At 36.4% G+C, this 17,593-nt stretch overlaps 2 protein-coding genes and 1 pseudogene across 2 annotated transcripts; 2 read left to right on the top strand and 1 right to left on the bottom strand.

Annotated features, from left to right (window-relative positions):
* Positions 1-8: 8 nt before the first annotated feature.
* On the top strand, positions 9-6,491 carry LOC113100310 (5-aminolevulinate synthase, erythroid-specific, mitochondrial). Its single transcript, XM_026265097.1, has 11 exons — positions 9-142; positions 1,271-1,429; positions 1,551-1,721; positions 2,354-2,431; positions 2,759-2,981; positions 3,208-3,392; positions 3,919-4,098; positions 4,287-4,451; positions 4,560-4,828; positions 5,657-5,819; positions 6,006-6,491. The coding sequence occupies exons 2-11, from the start codon at positions 1,282-1,284 to the stop codon at positions 6,170-6,172; spliced, it is 1,749 nt and encodes a 582-aa protein (XP_026120882.1). The 5' UTR covers positions 9-142; positions 1,271-1,281; the 3' UTR covers positions 6,173-6,491.
* Positions 6,271-10,232, bottom strand: LOC113100306 (chymotrypsin-C-like; annotated as a pseudogene).
* Positions 10,233-12,531: 2,299 nt separating this feature from the next.
* Positions 12,532-16,214, top strand: LOC113100311 (uncharacterized). The gene is made up of 5 exons (XM_026265098.1): positions 12,532-12,627; positions 12,760-12,986; positions 13,209-13,377; positions 13,693-13,842; positions 14,307-16,214. The coding sequence occupies exons 2-5, from the start codon at positions 12,874-12,876 to the stop codon at positions 14,484-14,486; spliced, it is 612 nt and encodes a 203-aa protein (XP_026120883.1). The 5' UTR covers positions 12,532-12,627; positions 12,760-12,873; the 3' UTR covers positions 14,487-16,214.
* Positions 16,215-17,593: the final 1,379 nt, after the last annotated feature.

The raw sequence follows: 17,593 nt of genomic DNA, 5'->3' as shown, positions 1-17,593 counted from the left end.
GTCCATTGATTGATCTTGCGTGAGATGACGCGCCGCTGTCACGCACTCTTCAGTGTTATTAGGGTGAGAGCGTGAGTGACTGACGCTGTTCGTTTGAATGTCAAGTGCTGTTCAGAAGTTCGTCCTCAGTGCAGGTCAACAGGTAGGCTAATGTTTTTTTCATGTTAACGCAATTTTTTAATTTGAACAATGTGTATCACATAAATTTACAACGAATAGGCTATAATACTGGTAATACGTCACTCTGAAAATGGGAATTGCAGTTATGGCTAAATTATTCCAACAGACAAAAGATCAGTCTCGGGAATAATGATGCAGTCATTTAAACTTTATTTTATTTTATGAAAAAATAGAAAAGTGTTTCTTTTCTAATGTAATGTTGATGTAAAGTAATGTTGAATGTTATCAAACCACATAAAATGTCAGCAAAACCACATAGTATAGGGTCCAATTCACACTAATAACAAGATGCTCATTAGCATGTCTATTATTAACATATTGGCTGTTTATTGGTGCTTATAAAGTACATATAATGCAAAACATCCATAATCCTACCCCCTAAACTTAACAACTACCTTATAAACTATTAATAAGCAGCAAATAAGGAGTTAATTGAGGCAAAAGTCATAGTTAATGGTTAGTATAGTGAGAATTGGACCCTAAAATAAAGTGTGACCGTAATTATTATAGCTTTTATTATAATATATATAATACTATATTAATATATAATAAATTATTATATAACATAATATTATCATAAATGATAGTTAACCTATTAAGCCTATTATAAATAATGTCATCTTTACTGTAGCCTAATATAAGTTGAATTACCTAATTTCAGTTTACACATTCGAAAATTCACAACGCAATGTTTTTGTTGCCCATTATAACAATTCTTCGTCTTAGGGTTGATACTTTTCGGTAAGTATGGTCTAGCCTTTATCAATGTATATGACGTCAGCTGTTTAACTCTGAGAACGGAGTGCTGCGGAATGCGCGAGCCTGCGGGTTCCAGATAAAGCGCTTTATTGGCCGCGCCCAGGTGTCCGGCGCGCCCTGAAACCCACTGCTTGTAGTTTAGATCAGCGTCGATTTAGATGCTCTTTAAGGACTTAATTATCAGTATTATGTAACCTGATGATTATTTTAGCTTAGCATCTTTCTCAAAAATGTGCTTGACACTGTTGTTACATTATGGAAAAATATTTTTCAGAGCTATATAGCCTAAATTTGAAATTACTTCACTGACCATCTTTCCCATTGTTTACAGCTGTTAAAATCATGTCTGCTTTTCTGCATCACTGCCCATTCTTGAAGTCCACTCCAGGCCCTCCTCTTAGGAGTATGGCAGCATACTTTGGCTTGGCTGACCGATGTCCGATCATTGTCCGCCAGGTCTCTGTAAAAGCCCAATCCTCTGAGGAAAAAGGTAATTCGGTTATTTTTGTATTTTCTGTACTGTTCCATATTGTATAATTAAAATGAGTCAGTAGTCAGTACCTTAGATTATCTTCATATATTGATTATATTCATGTTCTTATTGTGTTCAGGCCTCCTCCTTCACAAGGAGCCAAAGCGACAAGTGGCCACAACAGCCACTCAGGTGGCGATCTCCATGTCCCAGAGCTGTCCCTTCGTTTCCTCTAAGATTGGACTAGTTAAAGCCAGTCCACAGGTGCAGGAGGATGTCCAGCCCAATCTTGAGAATCAAGACACCTCTGGTAAAGCAATCCCTCTCAGTGTGATAGATTCATGGACTATATAAACAGTGCTTACTTTAATGTTTATATGTTGTTTAAGAAGCAGATATAGTCTAGTTGACTGGCTGATGTGTTGCAACAGCTGTCTCTTTTTTACCACCACAGTATAATTAGTTCACTGCTGAAGAGGCACTTTTGTCTGAGAAGTGTATCATTCAGGGGTCGGATGCATTTTACATAACGCACAGCTCGGAGTACATTCTCCTCTCTGCAATTTGCACAATTTAACTCCAATTTGAGAGACTTTTTCAATTGTGAATAGTAAGCAGATGATGAGTCAGATCGCTGATGTTACAAAAGCTGGTCTTCAGACGATCACATTAAAGATGAAACTTCGCACAACCTCATGTGTGCTAGAAAATAACATTTAATTGGAAAATTGTAGTTTTTGTGTCTACCACGGTTTAGAAGATAATGTGCACAGCTTGTAATTTAAAAAAAATTATAGGACTTAAACAATGACATTAAATACAAAACACTTTGATTTACTCTCTGTTTTTGCACTGAAAGAGAATTCAAACAGAGCAAAAGTACAGAATTTTGAGTGTGTTTGAATGATTTCCGAAACATTGATTTATTTATTTTCTCCCCAGGCTTGATGAGCTCGCTGTTCAGTGGCTTGCAAAGTCATCAGTCTACTGGTCCTACACACCTTCTTCAAGACAACTTCAGTGAGTTGGACTGCATTTTTCTTAATGATTTACAGTAACATACTACCATACACTCTACATACAAATACCAAACATCAATATTTGATTGGACTGCCAAAAGTTACAAAAAATTTTTTTCTGTGTGAGCTAATGGAATAATGGAATAGTAATATGACATGAGGAATAATGGATGTTGAGTAAACTGTTGAATCTTTCTGTTTTGTTTTGGAGATGTAGCATATTATACACCGTATACTCTGCAACAGATATTAAGTAGTTTCTATCTTCTTTCATTTCTGTCTTTTTCCCTCACTTATTGACTGGTGATTGCCTTTTGAAATAATTCAGCCATACCCAGTTTCAACTACGATGACTTCTTCACTCAGAAGATTGTGGAAAAGAAGAACGACCACACCTACCGTATCTTTAAGACGGTGAACCGTTTTGCAGAGGTTTTCCCTCTTGCTGAGGACTATTCCATCCCTGGACGCTTGGGCTCCCAGGTGTCTGTATGGTGCAGTAATGATTACTTGGGCATGAGTCGACATCCTCGCGTTGTCAAGGCCATAGGGTCAGTATATAAGACAGACAATGAAATAAATGTTTGCCATCATATTTTATTATACATAGAGAAGAACAAATGAAGGTGCAGCAAAATACACTTATATGTATTGTTAAATACTGTATGTGTATATCATAATAAGATAAAACTGTGTATTTTGAAGATTCTTATTGTTTACTGTTGGAAATAAATAGCTGCTAAAACTGAGTAATCACAACCTTTTGTCATTTCTTAGAGAGTCTTTGCAGAAGCATGGTGCAGGAGCAGGTGGCACCCGAAATATTTCTGGGACGAGCAACTATCACGTTGCCCTGGAGAGTGAACTTGCCCTTCTACACCAGAAAGATGGAGCATTGGTCTTTTCTTCCTGCTTTGTAGCCAATGATTCCACCCTCTTTACTTTGGCTAAAATGCTCCCAGGTATCCAACAAAATGAACTGCCTGTGCTAAATGAATGTGTGAACTAGTGAATGAATTTATGTTTTATATCGACTATACTGCTATTAAATAAAATGAAAAAAAAATTCTATATACGCTATCATAAGTCTGGGGTCAGTATGATTTTTTCTCTGAAAAATTATTTTATCAAAAATACAGTAAATATTATTTCAAAATATTACTTACAATAACCGTTTTCTAATTTAATATATTTTCATTTGTAATTTATTCCAGTCTTAAGTGCCACATGATCCCTTTAAAATCATTCTAATTAGTGATTTGCAGCTCAAAAACATTTATTACCATAATCAGTAATGAACAGTTGTGCTGCTTAATCTTTTTGTTGAAATCCGCCTTAAGGTTTTTCAGGATTCTTTGAAAACTTTGTTTATTTGAGATTTTTTGTAACATTATAAATGTCTGTCACATTTAATGCATCCATGCTTAAAAAAAACTGGACAGTAATGTGTTTTCTGAAATTCCTCTAAAACAACATCTCTCCGTAAAGGTTGTGAGATCTACTCAGACATGGGTAATCATGCCTCCATGATCCAGGGCATCAGGAACAGTGGAGCCAAACGCTTCATTTTCCGACACAATGATGCCAGTCATCTGGAAGAGCTGCTCAGCCGCTCAGATCCACTCACACCCAAAATCGTGGCTTTTGAGACCGTTCATTCAATGGATGGTAAGCAGAAGAAGCTATCACATAACTGTCTCAAAAGAGATTGTTTCTTATTATTGTAAAATAGAGCTTGGCAACCAGTCTTTTATGAGACACTGGCTTGTGGAATAAATTAATTATTGTCAACTGATAATAGTGCATTTTTATACTTCATCATTAAATGAAAAAAAAAAAACCTCAATTTGTTTCAGGTGCAATTTGCCCTCTAGAAGAGTTATGTGATGTAGCACATAAATACGGAGCTCTGACTTTTGTGGATGAGGTCCATGCTGTCGGACTGTACGGGGCTCATGGAGCAGGTGTAGGAGAAAGAGACAACATCATGCACAAGATCGATATTGTCTCTGGAACTCTGGGTAAGATGAACACAGTCAAGTGTGTGATTCTGTTCAGTACTAGGGAAGTGTAAGTTCACCTGTGTTGTTGCCTCTCAATACAGCTAATATTGTTTGAAATATCTGTAGGTAAGGCATTTGGCTGTGTGGGTGGTTACATAGCCAGCACTGCTGCCCTGGTGGACAATGTGCGTTCCTACGCCGCCGGTTTTATCTTCACTACCTCCTTGCCTCCCATGGTGCTGGCGGGGGCTCTGGAATCTGTGCGTGTGCTGAAGAGCCCAGAAGGCCAAGCTTTGCGCAGAGCCCATCAGAGAAACGTCAAACACATGAGACAGCTGCTGCTGGACGCTGGACTGCCTGTGGTCAACTGCCCTAGCCACATTATTCCCATACGGGTCAGTGTTTGCAAAAACCATTATGCCCTTAATGGGATAGTTCACCCCAAAATGAAAACACTTGTGGAATTACAAGTGATTCCAAACAAATAAGAGTTTGGTTATTCTTCAAAATAAAAAATGTAAATATTTTTTTATCAAATATGAGAGGTTTTTGCTGTTCTATTGATCTAAATAGGTAATTCAGACATTGCAAGAATTGAGTGGTTTAATCCAAGTCTTGTGAAGAGATAAGATTGCTTTATATGATGAACAGATTTAATTTAAGCTTTTATTTATCTAAACAATGATTGACCCGCATACGTAGAACACATCACATAAAGTATGGTAAACACGGAAGCTCAAACATGCATGAAAGAACCAACGAGGTTCATTCCAGCATGCACTGTGTTGCGCTCTATGTACTGTATACCGTATGTAGCAAGCAATCATATCTCTTCACAAGAGTTGGATTGAACTGCTTGATACATATGGATTCGTTTTATAACGACTTTATGACCTTTTTGGATATTCTAAGTTTTGGTTTCCTGGACTTTCAGTGTAGGAACAGAAAACTCTTAGTTTAATTAAAAATATCTTAATCTGTGTTTCGGAGATTAACCAAAGGTTTACGTACTTCTAGCGACGTGAGGGTGAATAAATGGTGATGGTTTTCATTTTTGGGCAAACTATTCACTCTATTTATGAAATATATATTTTTATATATATATATATATATATATATATATAAAAAAAAATATATATATATATATATATATATATATAGTTTGGATGAAATCCTTTATCTGCACAGGGATAAATGTTTGCACCTTAAATCTGATATTTCAGGTTGGAAATGCAGCAAAAAACTCTCAGGTGTGTGATATTCTGTTGGAGAAACACAACATCTATGTGCAGGCCATAAATTACCCAACAGTGCCTCGTGGAGAAGAGCTGCTGCGGTTGGCTCCTTCTCCTTTCCACAATCCCATTATGATGAACTACTTTGTAGGTGAGTGGTCATGCAAAATTTCTTTGCAGTTTAAAGATGAAGAGTTTAATTTCTGTACTGCAAACACCACTAAGCAGAATTAAAATACTGGCATCGCCGTATCCAGATTTCAGAAAATGAGATCTGTTTCCATTTTAAACATAGTGATTTGTATCTGACTTTGTAATAATATTTTGTGTTGGACAGAGAAACTGTTGGATGTCTGGCAGGAGGTTGGACTGCCGCTGAATGGACCAGCTATGGCCTCCTGCACCTTCTGTGATCGGCCTCTTCATTTTGACCTCATGAGTGAATGGGAGAAGTCCTACTTTGGGAACATGGAACCGAGATACATCACTGTGGCAGCACAGTGAGTCAGTATCAGCAGACAACGATGAAGATCTGTTTGATCAGATTAGATTAGATTGACTCATCCAAAAATCCATTTCCTATTCAGAATTTTTTTTTTTTTATGTTAAGATAAATGTTGAGGATGCTCAAAATGTCCTTAATTTAAAGCACTGTTTGTGGCAATTTGTGACACAGTTGTTTGTGTATTGTTTGCTGTGACTGTGAATAATCCAAAGATAATTATTTTTCACATATTCTTATAAATGTACCACTCAAATTAGTTATTGAGGCTTTGGCTAAATCCTACATTAATCGTGTGTCCCCTCTGCATTACAAGAAACCTGCACATGGGCACTTTTTGGTAGTTTTCTGTTATTGGTATATATATATATATATGTATGCATGCCAGATTATATTTCATAACAGCTTACAATGAAACTATGCCACATGCGCTCTTTCTGTTTTGGACCATTTGCACTCAAATTGATGAATTTAAAATTCAATAAATATGGCCAGTTCCAACAAAATGCCTCTGAATATAACCACTTGTTTACAAATACCAACAAATGAATAAGTTATATTTGTACTTTTAATCTGATATTTTTTAATTTAGGGGACATTTTAATGCAAAACACTAAACAAACCACAGTCAAGTCTTGTGCGGAACCCTTTTTTAATTAAAAAACCACACTGCCACCTGCCGGACGGTAACGGAAGTGACACTTAGTGAGCTATGAGATCTCATCATTTTGAATACCACTAACAACCAAATACCACGAACATCAACTTTGTACTAAGTTACTAAATCATGTAAGTCTTAAGTGCCTTTAAACATGGTGTTAATAATATTAAATTCTTATAGTAGGCTAATGTATAGAGCAAATACATACCCAACTTTATGTGCCGTTTAAAATTTTTATTAAGGCGTGATGATACAAAACCCATTTCTGTTTGCTCTTTAGTAGCTGTCCATGTTCTGTAAGAGATTAATTGGGGAAATCAGTTACTAGTTTCCATAATGACAACTCTGTCCAAAATGCCATTAAGATGAATTTGCATGTTATTACAGTGTTTTGCTAATATAAAATGCTTACCTTGCTGATCCAGTCAACGTAGACACTTACACGAGTAAAAACGGTGGGCTTCTTGTTATAATTGCAGCCCCAGTCTGAACCAAAGCTCCCAATGCCGTGGACCTCCCAAGCGCCGTCACTTCCAGCACAGTTCAGGGGGCCACCAGAGTCGCCCTATGTTTTGTGACAGGGCAGTGTTAATCTGTTGCATGTTTTTTTACTTAAATAATTTGTTATGTAGCCTAATTTATGTTTTATAAGACATCTAGGTTTAGAGTAAAGACTGCACAACCCACCAAAATGTACAGCCTGGACCAGTCGATGCTATTTTTTTTTACTGTAGATTTTTAAAGTTTTTTTTTTATTTTTATAATTTTTCTTTTTGCTTCAAATAAAAAGAAAAACAAGAGAAAAAGTAACGCAGTGGAATAAAAAAAAAAACATTTAAACCAGTTAAAATAAATTGCAGTAAAATTTTACAAATAATGAGTGATGAAAAATAAATAGTCATCATCTTACATTACATCCAGCAACAATGCCATCTCCACCAGCGCAGACCATGTTTTGTGTGACCTGAGAGCCCCAGCAGTCAGACTTAGAGCATGTGGCATAATCCACCACAGGCAGAAGAGCCTGCTGCAGGATATCAACAAGGGGTCTATTGGATATTGACAATAAAAAAAAGGCATAGTGAGAAGAAAAGAGGAAAAAAAAGATTTTAGCAGCACAACTTCATCCATAACCATCAACATTAGTCTACCTACTGTAGAGACGTCCCCAACCAGTGATATAGCAGGGAGCATTGTGGGGCAGAACACGGCCATCAGCAGGCAGACATGCAGGAGTGATCGTGTCATTAGGAGTGACGGGACTCTCCAGTTTGATCAGGGCGATATCATTACTGTGGACCAGACCCAACATGAAAATTAGATTCATTACACAAGCGTTCAAGATACTGTATGCATCTCTGTTGTTTGTGATGTGTCGTTGGGACTCTGTACCGGATATTGAAGGAATTCCAGCTCTCGTGGACAATGATCTTTCCAGCGGTGATGGCCACAGATTCTCCTCCTCCTCCTTCAGGTTATGTTTTCCCAGATACTCCCTATAAGTCCTGCTACTGCTGCAGGGCCACGAGAGGAAACAAAGCAGTTCAGAAACACTCACAAATTCTATCAAATGGTAAATAATACTATTATGAGATTCCTCAGATCCTCAGACTAGCCTGATGCAGTGAGCAGCAGTAAGAACCCACTGATCAGAAATAAGGCTTCCACCGTAAGTGTGGAACCAGCTGCTGCCACTACTGTACTGGAGGGAAATCTAGGTGAAGAAAAAAAAAGGGCTCAGATTTTGTGCCGGGACCACATGGAGGACGTCCAATCAGAGCTAAGAAAACTAAAGGTATTGCAGCAAATTATCAAAATCAGGCAAAGAATCATAAAGCGATTCTTAAGAAATATATCTTTTTTTCCAGTACTGAAGTCAGAGATGCTAAATCTTCAGGAGACAGAGATGTAGAGCAGAGATCTTCACAGTAGGGTGGAGTAATGCAAAAGCAGATTAATAAGGAGAAACTTCAGGTGCTGTTGTCTTTCTAAAAACAACCAAAAGTCAAATTAAACGCATTTCATTTAGTCTATGAGGCACAGACCTCTTGAGGGATGGTCTCAGTCTGAAATGTCATTTCAGAGAATTGACTCCAAGCTGATCGACTGGATTAATTTCATGAACTGAACTCTGAAATGAAATTCTGTTTCACTGAAGTCTCTTCTGACCTTGACCTACCAATCATTCAGGCAGCTGAGAGACAGAGAGAGAAGAAAAACACACTAATGCGACAGCTTGAAGAGGTCATGGCTGATCTACAGTCAGTGAGACAAACTGAGGTGAGTTAAAAATAAGATTTGAATTCATCCCCAAAAATCAAATGCAACTGACCTCAACACTCAAAACATGCTCTATATCTATATTTGATCTGGTGCCTGAGAGCATATTTGCTAAGTATTTACCCGTAACCACATTTTGATTTGCTTCAACCCTTTTGACACATTAAATAGTCAATTTCTGCCACATATATGTACAATATGAATGGTTTATTTAATCATAATGATGACAGAATCATTTGAAATGACGTCATAATCATAATTATGACATAGTCACATTTTAAATAATAATAACTATTACTTTTTAAAATGTAATTATCTCATAATTTTTCCTTTTATGAAATAATTATGATGTTTATGTACATTTTGAATTTTGTCTCATTATTATGACTTTTTATGTCATAATTTGAATGTTCCATCTCATAATTGTCTTAAAACAGTATATTTAAGTCTAAATTATGGCATAAAAAGTCTTCATTATGAGATAAGTAATAGCTATGAGATAAAAGTCACAAAGACATAAAAAGTTAAATTGATAAAATTAGTCTTTTTATGTTATAATTATGATTAAAATAAATCGTATTTTCATCTCAGAATTAAAACTTAGTATCTAATAATGTATTTTTATGTCACAATTATGACATTTTATCTCATAATTCTGACTTAGCAAAGCACGATGTTCTTTTTTTATGTGGCAGAAATGACCTTCCATAGGACACATGACCACAACAGTCAACTCCATGACGGTCACTTCATCACCTTCCAAGAGTGCCTTGTGTAGAGAGATTGAGACACGCTAGGCTTTGTGGCAAACCAAGATGGAAGAAGCCATGATACGAGAAAGAAACATTGCATGAATTACATCTCAAAGAGGAGGAGAGGAGCGAGAAAATGAAGCGGTGTGAGGAAAGAGAGGTGAAGGCCTTACAGAGTGGAGCTGATATGCTTGATATGCTGTAGTTTCATCTTACCCATTTAGGGCAGCTTCTCAATAGCCTTAGGTTCCTAATCAAAACTAGATTTTATGTGTCCTACATATGTGATCTGTGTTCATTATCATGTTTACCTTTGTTGTACTTGTACTGCGCTCTGTAGGCTGGAGGGCTTTGAAAGCCACACCACATCTTACACATCAGAAAAACAGCAGGAACCGGATCAAAAAATAACATCCCTCCGGTATAATAAAGCTCTCATAAAAATCATCACTGAGTAACCCATCATCCAAAACCTATGGTGTATATTATTATGGTAAATATGCAACCCATTTAGCCAGTAGGCCTGCTTTAGAAACCAATTCCAACAGCTCTTCATAAGATTGTAACTTAGCAATTTATATATTACATAAGTTACTGTGTAAAACGATTTCCTTACTCTGTCGTCACATTCACTGTGAGAAGGATAATATCCATACACTGTGCCCTTGTTAATGATTAATGCATGAGGTTCATTATTTATTCATGCATTATTTATGAAACTCTTGCTTAATAACTAATTACACAGTCTCTATCTTTAAATAATTTCATAGATTAAATTGTAGCTGCACATGTCTCTTTTTCTACTTCCATTCATTTTTACTATACAAGTGCTAAAATCTCCTACATTTTTTACATTATAATGATAACCACAGACAGTGTATACATATTGTCTAAAATGTACACATGCTTTAAAATGATTATTTATTTAGTGATTTGTTTTCATCAAAAAAATAATCAGTAATATTTATCCTATTAATGGATGTTTTATTTTCACTAAACAATCTGTACTGTACTCATATTGAATCTACTGCATTCAGAATGTCTCATTGTATGTCAGGAATCTTTCATGCAGTTTCTAATTGGTCCTGCAGGGTATCTCTAATCTCATCCCAACAGGAAGTGTTCAGTCAGAGGGAGATCATCAGTGCCCTAAGTCGTGACCTGGCCCAGACTCATCCTCGGAAATGTTTTTGTTAGACAAACTGAAGAGGACCTGAAAAGTATAGCAAACCGAGAGATGGAGAACACAAGTCTTTTTCCACTTTAAACCTCAAGAAACACTAGTAAACTGGACAAACATTTACTTTAACAAAACTGAACTGATTTATCACTTTTGCATGTAGAGGATAAAAAAAGCTTTCTTTTGTTTTTCTTTCTTCTCCTAAATATAAAAAATGATTGAATGTCAATAAGATATCGAAAAAAATGAGTTCCACTGAAAAAATTATACTCATTAAAGAATCCTGAAAATTATATTTAGAAGAAGAAACATTTCTTGAGCAACAAATTCAGCATATTTGAATGCTTTCTGAAGGATCATGTGACTGAAGACTGGAGAAATGGCTGAGCTGCCATCACATGAATAAATCACATTTTAAAATATATTAAAATAGAAAACAGATATTCTAAATGGTAATAATATTTCACAGTATTAGTTTTAAAAGCATGCAGCCTTGGTTAGAGGCTTCATTCAAAAGCATTCAAAAGTCTTACCGACCCCAAACTTCTGAACAGTAGTGTACATTCACAAGAAAAAATGGGCAACAAAGAGACCAAGGGGTCACACAAACACTCACACTGGCAGATCACAAACAGACACGCTGCTAACTGTTATATGGATGCTGTTTTTTTCAGGATGTGGCACTCATGACTGCTCCAAATGATGTCATCAATCAGGGGTCATCGCCACGAGCAGGAAGGTTTGACATGAGAGAGCGAATCAGAGCTCTAGAACAGAAGTGGCCTAGCAGTGAGTAATGATCAAACCTTTGAATGTGGCGATCATCATCTGATCTAATTCCAGGCCAAAATTAACCTACATGATCACTTTTCTTCTGTACTGTTTAGAGAGCATCTGTCCCAGCAGGGGGAGCCAGAGAAACAGGGTCAGATGAAGACTCAGAGACTTCAGAGATCTGCAGCTCAGAGAAGGTCCATCAGTTCTGTGGTATCTGCTTTACACATTCTGAATTACCTATCGAATAAGAATATTTTATTGCAAAAATAGAATAAACATATCAGTCAACACTGGATGACAGTTAGACACTAATTATACAGTTTTAACAGTTTTAATGATAAAATTTGGGCATACTTGAAGAGAATAAAAATGTATGGATGTAATATTTTTCTAATAAAATAGCTACATTTCTTATATACTCTAAATTATGATCACAACTTCACTAGTAACACTGAGCTCTCAGAATCAGTTTTCAAAGTGACGAATCTGATCAATTCAGATCAAAATAGTTTGACACAGGGGCATAAAAAAAGGTGGTCAACTGACTCAAAATTCTCATTACAAAAACCATTTTAAACTAAAAGTCAGATGTTCTTGATTCCACTGAAGCTCAAGATGCTCTTTGGATCCCTCTCAAACTTAAATATATAAATGGTCCCAGACTGTTGTGTACTGTGTAGTGTGCTAAATGTGTTTATTTGATTCCTGCTGAGTGGTTTTGTGCTCCCTGAAGCTCTGACCGAGGCAGCACGAGAACGTACAGCCAGACTGGACACGTCTGATGCTCTGGAGCTCAGTGAGAGAACGGTGAGTGCGGCACATACTCATTCAAACTAAATTGTGTGAAACATGCATCTGCAGCCTTAAGATTGTGCTCTATTTTGAGTTTGTTTTATTCATGAATCATTAATGAGTCATTATTTTTTGTCTTTGATTTAGTACCTGGAGCTAGTGTGCGTGCTGCATGAGGCCCTGGAGCTCAGTGACGTTGAGCTGTCAGGATGTGCTAGTTTAAAGCACCTACCTCCTGATGAGAGACAGCACATAGTCTCTATGAGACAAACAGACCTGGAGTTTGTGAGAACCTGCCTTGATCTAGAGAACAGACAAAGCCAACAGCAAGAGCTACTGCTGGAGGAAAACCAGAGAGAGATACACACACTCAGGTGCAAACAAAAGAAAAACACACATTCATGACAAATAATTCCCCCTCTGTTTCTCAGTGTTTCTCAATTTTATATTAAGATATTAAGAAAAGAAACAAAACAAAATAATTCCCTCTCTTCATCAATGTTCACTTGATTTTCAATATATGTTTAGTGATATATGTCCAAAAAATAATAGAAAACAATTAATTTATTACATTACATTACAACTATTTGTTTCAGAGAGAGCCAGGTGCTGGAGTACCAGATGCAGACCGAGCTTGAGAGTGTGAAGGCAGAACTAGAGACTCAGAGACAAGAGATGGAACAGCTTCGGCTGGATCTACAGGACAGCATCAACCAGCTGCAGAGAAACCAGCAGGAACGCAGTATTACCAACAGAAATAATAGGGTATCACACATACAAGCTCACTTGGAAAGTGAGAAAGTCTGACTCACACTAACTTTGTGATAGAGAGTTTTTTTTTTGTTTCCTGAACAAACTTATTCCAACCTGAAAACACAAACAATTCTGACTTGTCAGTTTGTAAAATCAAATAATCTAGCTAATGCATTTCCAGTTACAAAGTCAGTGGAACCATGATGCTTTTACTTACAAATCAACTGATTTCTTTGCCTATTTTAAGGCATGATGGGCATGATTGAGAAGTCAGAATTTTTAAAATTTCAGACACTCTCTCTCTCTCTCTCTCCTGTCTCTCTATAGAGAACCACCTTCAAGTGGTTCATAGCTCACCCAGTGAGATCTATAATAAATACTCTAAATACTCTAAAGAACCTTAGTATGGAGAGAACAGACAGAAAGAATGGAAGAGTGGGCCATTACAGCTATATACCAAATGAAAGCTATAAAAAGGTACGTTCAGTGGCAACAGTGTATTGGTTTTGAATCAGTGCCCCAATGCAAGAGTTTGTGTGTTTGATCTCCAGAACATATGCAAGGTCTAAATCCATGCTGTCTGCCACAGGCTGTCTGCATGGGGTTTTACAGAGACACTCCACACTGTGCAATTAATAGATTTTTCAGCAGCACCACCAAATTTGTTCTTTCCTGAGCTCATAATCTCAGTGCTATAAATGGAGCTTGAATCTGCTCCTGTTCGTTTGATGCTAGACCTATTAAAAAATAGCACAGACAGAATACAAGAATGCGTCTTTTTAATACTTGCGTCTGCCACAATAATGTTATGCATTTGAATTATCTTCATTTCGGGGCTTTTCTTAGCAAATATTCATTAAAAAATGATATGCCATGCATAATTAATTTTATTGAAATATGTAATAAGTATTTGACAGCCCTATTTCTTTCTGTGTTCGCAGGCACCAGCAGTGGAGAAACGGACCTCACAGATGAGACTGAAAAGGAGAGAGAGTGAGCTAGATAATCAGAAGAAAGAAATGGTGCAGAAAACGCAGATCTGTTCAATGGTCTCTGATTTGTCCAATCCTTTGCAAGCTCCTGAGAGCTCCCAACTACCCCTGCTCGCTGAGGCTCAATGACATTAACACAACTTAAGAGCATGCAGTATTATACAACTGTGCTTTTTAATATTAAACAATGTTATAATATTTCCTAATTCTTGTTTCTCTCTATATATGTGTGACACAAACACACATCAGAGTGTTGATATACAGTGCGTCTCTGCACTAGTGATTGGGGGATTTCAGTGAAACTTTCTGGAGGTTTTATAATTATGCCAGAAGTTGGCGACATGTGACTGTTTTTATGAGTGAGTCATATGAATCATTCATCCAACTGATTCATTTACAAACACGGATTCACTTCATGAATTAATGAACGACACAAGTAACTGTTACTTTAATGAGTGAGCCACTGAATCATTTACTCAGCCGATTTGTTCTAAAATGCGGATTTAAGGTGTGTTCATACCATTCATGTCCTCATAGAGCTCCACCTGACCACCTCATATTTAGATATTGTAATAATTCCAAATCCAAGGGTGTGAAGAAGAGCTCCAAGAAGAAGGTCACGTGTGTAATCACATGGCCTGAATGCAGCATAATCCCGAATGGAAACATTAAAGGTACATTTTTTTAATTAATATTTTTATATTTACATCCCTTAACACTGGCAACGTCGCGGTGGTTTGGAATTATATCAGTAACATCACCAGTAAATTCATCAAAAATATCTGAGGGATAAAAAGACATTCCTGTTCCCATTTATCTGAAAGAGTGCAAAAATCTGGTGTTTAACAACAAACATGCCTTTGGATTTAACATTAATCCACTGTGTGGGATCATTTCCCAACTGTTCTCTGCACATAGTCTCTTTTCTCAGGAAGAATTACCTTAGTTCCTTTTGTTCCTCACAGCTGTTCCTCATTTACAGAGCCATCTGACAACATTAGAGATTCAGAAAAAAAAACGGTGATGTATTTTGTTAATTAAACACATTCAGTTCTGTGTAGACAGGCATCAAGGATAAGTCTCCCCTCATCATTTTGTCTGAATTACTGTCACACAACTCTGTTTGCTTGTTGTGGGTAGAGGAGAATAGAAGAACATAATGGACAGTTTCCAATAAAGGAAGGCTCCTGGAAGTTATCATTAAATTTCATTATACAAGCAGATAGGATCACATGAATCCATCTGAAGAACCCAATTTACATTATATTTGTTGACTTTTTTTTTCTTTCAATGTAGAATCAGATTATCAGCAAAATACCAGTGGCCCCACGTAATATTTAAAATGATCCTCCTCGTCTTCCTCATTAGTGCTGATCACTATATGAAGTGGGTGGATGAATCCCAGCTGGCATCTGCTCCATTCAGATTGCTGGCATCAATCCAGCCCATTAAAGGATCAAGAGAGGAAAATCAGTTCAATTATTGAAAGAGGGCTCAATCCTTTGTTCATGGGAATTCAAATAGTACAAGAAATGCTGTGTTCCCCAAACTGTCTCCTTCGATTAGAGACTGCTTCCCTGTGGCAAAATGTCGGTATTGCATTATTAGCTGGTATTGTAGAGTTTGATTCCTGTAACTGTATTGAACCCTTGAAATACAGTGTGCCAAAAAGCCCAATATAGTGTAGTGTCATATATAGTGAGACTTTACCATGTAGTTTTTTTTAATACAACTATACAAATTTTATTATCTTGGGAGTAAATTATATAATTATAAATTATATATATATATATTTACTCCCAAGATAATAACACAGTTGCAAAGCAGTTTATGTATTTTAAGTTTCACTTTAATGGTGGGGGGGTCACATATGTATAAATGTGTTTTTAATTGTATTACCATTAAAATGTTTTTAAATCTGAAAGATTTTTAAATGTTTTTAAAATAAGTCTGAATCAAAATACATAAAAAACAGTAATACTATATATATATATATATATATATATATATATATATATATATATATATATATATATATTTACATTTAAAGTAACTGTTTTCTATTGTAATACATTTCTTAATGCATGTTTAACCCTGTATTGGCAAAGCTACATCTTCAGAGTGATTACTCTAGTGTCACATGATCCTTCAAAAATCATTCTTACATATTGATTTGCAGCTCAAGGAGCATATAATATTATTATTAATGTCAAAAACAGTTAGTATGATTTATAAAAAAAAATCAGTATTCTTTGATGACTAGATAGTTCAAAAGAACTGGAATAGAAAGCTTTTGTAACATAAATGTCTTTACTGTTACTTTTTGGTCAAGTCAGGGTGGGTTAAGCACTGAAAAAAAAAATATTGTAAGGCATAATCTATGTAATTGTTAACCATTGTTGGCTGTGTTTCTTTGGGTGTTCTGTGTATACATACAATCATGAATATTAACGTCTGATGCCTTATCGCCTGTATAAAGACACTGACAGCATCCTACATCACAGACATCCTCTGCTGAGGAGACTATAAAGGCAGCTGGTTGTTGATGGACCATTTAATCAAAACCTATTCTCTCATTCACAGATATCCGCTCTCCCCTGAGAGAGATCTGAAAGTGTAGGCATTTTCTCATCCTCTCCCTTCACAAAAATGCTGATGATTTCAAGAAAGAGAATGACAGAAGCACTCTGTGATGGTCCGTAAATAGCAATGGGTAGTGAGGTTGATGGCCTAGGGATGGATTTCTTAATGAGCTAAATAAATGGCCACTTAATCCATCCACAAACACTGTTTGTCTTCACCTGAATTCCCCCCTGACAAGCTGTCCTCCCCAAACAAACGTTGTTGATGTAGTGTGCCATGCTCGAGATTTTTTTGTGTGGTGTGGAGTTAGTCTGTCCTGTCATAGACATATCATTCCTGCAGGTGGCACCACATACAGTTACACATAGAAGTCACTGACACTATTATAATGTGAAGAACTCTGAAATGTTAATGTAATTTATTCCACCTCGTATGAATTCAGCTGAATACATATGATATTGGATTCTAGATGTGTTATATATTTAATTAATTCACTCTGCAAGTACCAATTCTGATTTATATCAAGAGCCTCTCAAGCTCAACTTGGGAAACACACAGAACCGTTTTTGATTCATTTGGAGTTGGACATGATGTAAAAATAATAACCTTGATTCAAAGACCTAGCTCATAAGAATCCCAGGAATCGGGCTATA

This window comes from Carassius auratus, unplaced genomic scaffold (assembly GCF_003368295.1).
Source record: "Carassius auratus strain Wakin unplaced genomic scaffold, ASM336829v1 scaf_tig00217242, whole genome shotgun sequence".
NCBI lineage: Eukaryota > Metazoa > Chordata > Actinopteri > Cypriniformes > Cyprinidae > Carassius > Carassius auratus.
This window is presented reverse-complemented; position numbering and strand designations above follow the sequence as displayed.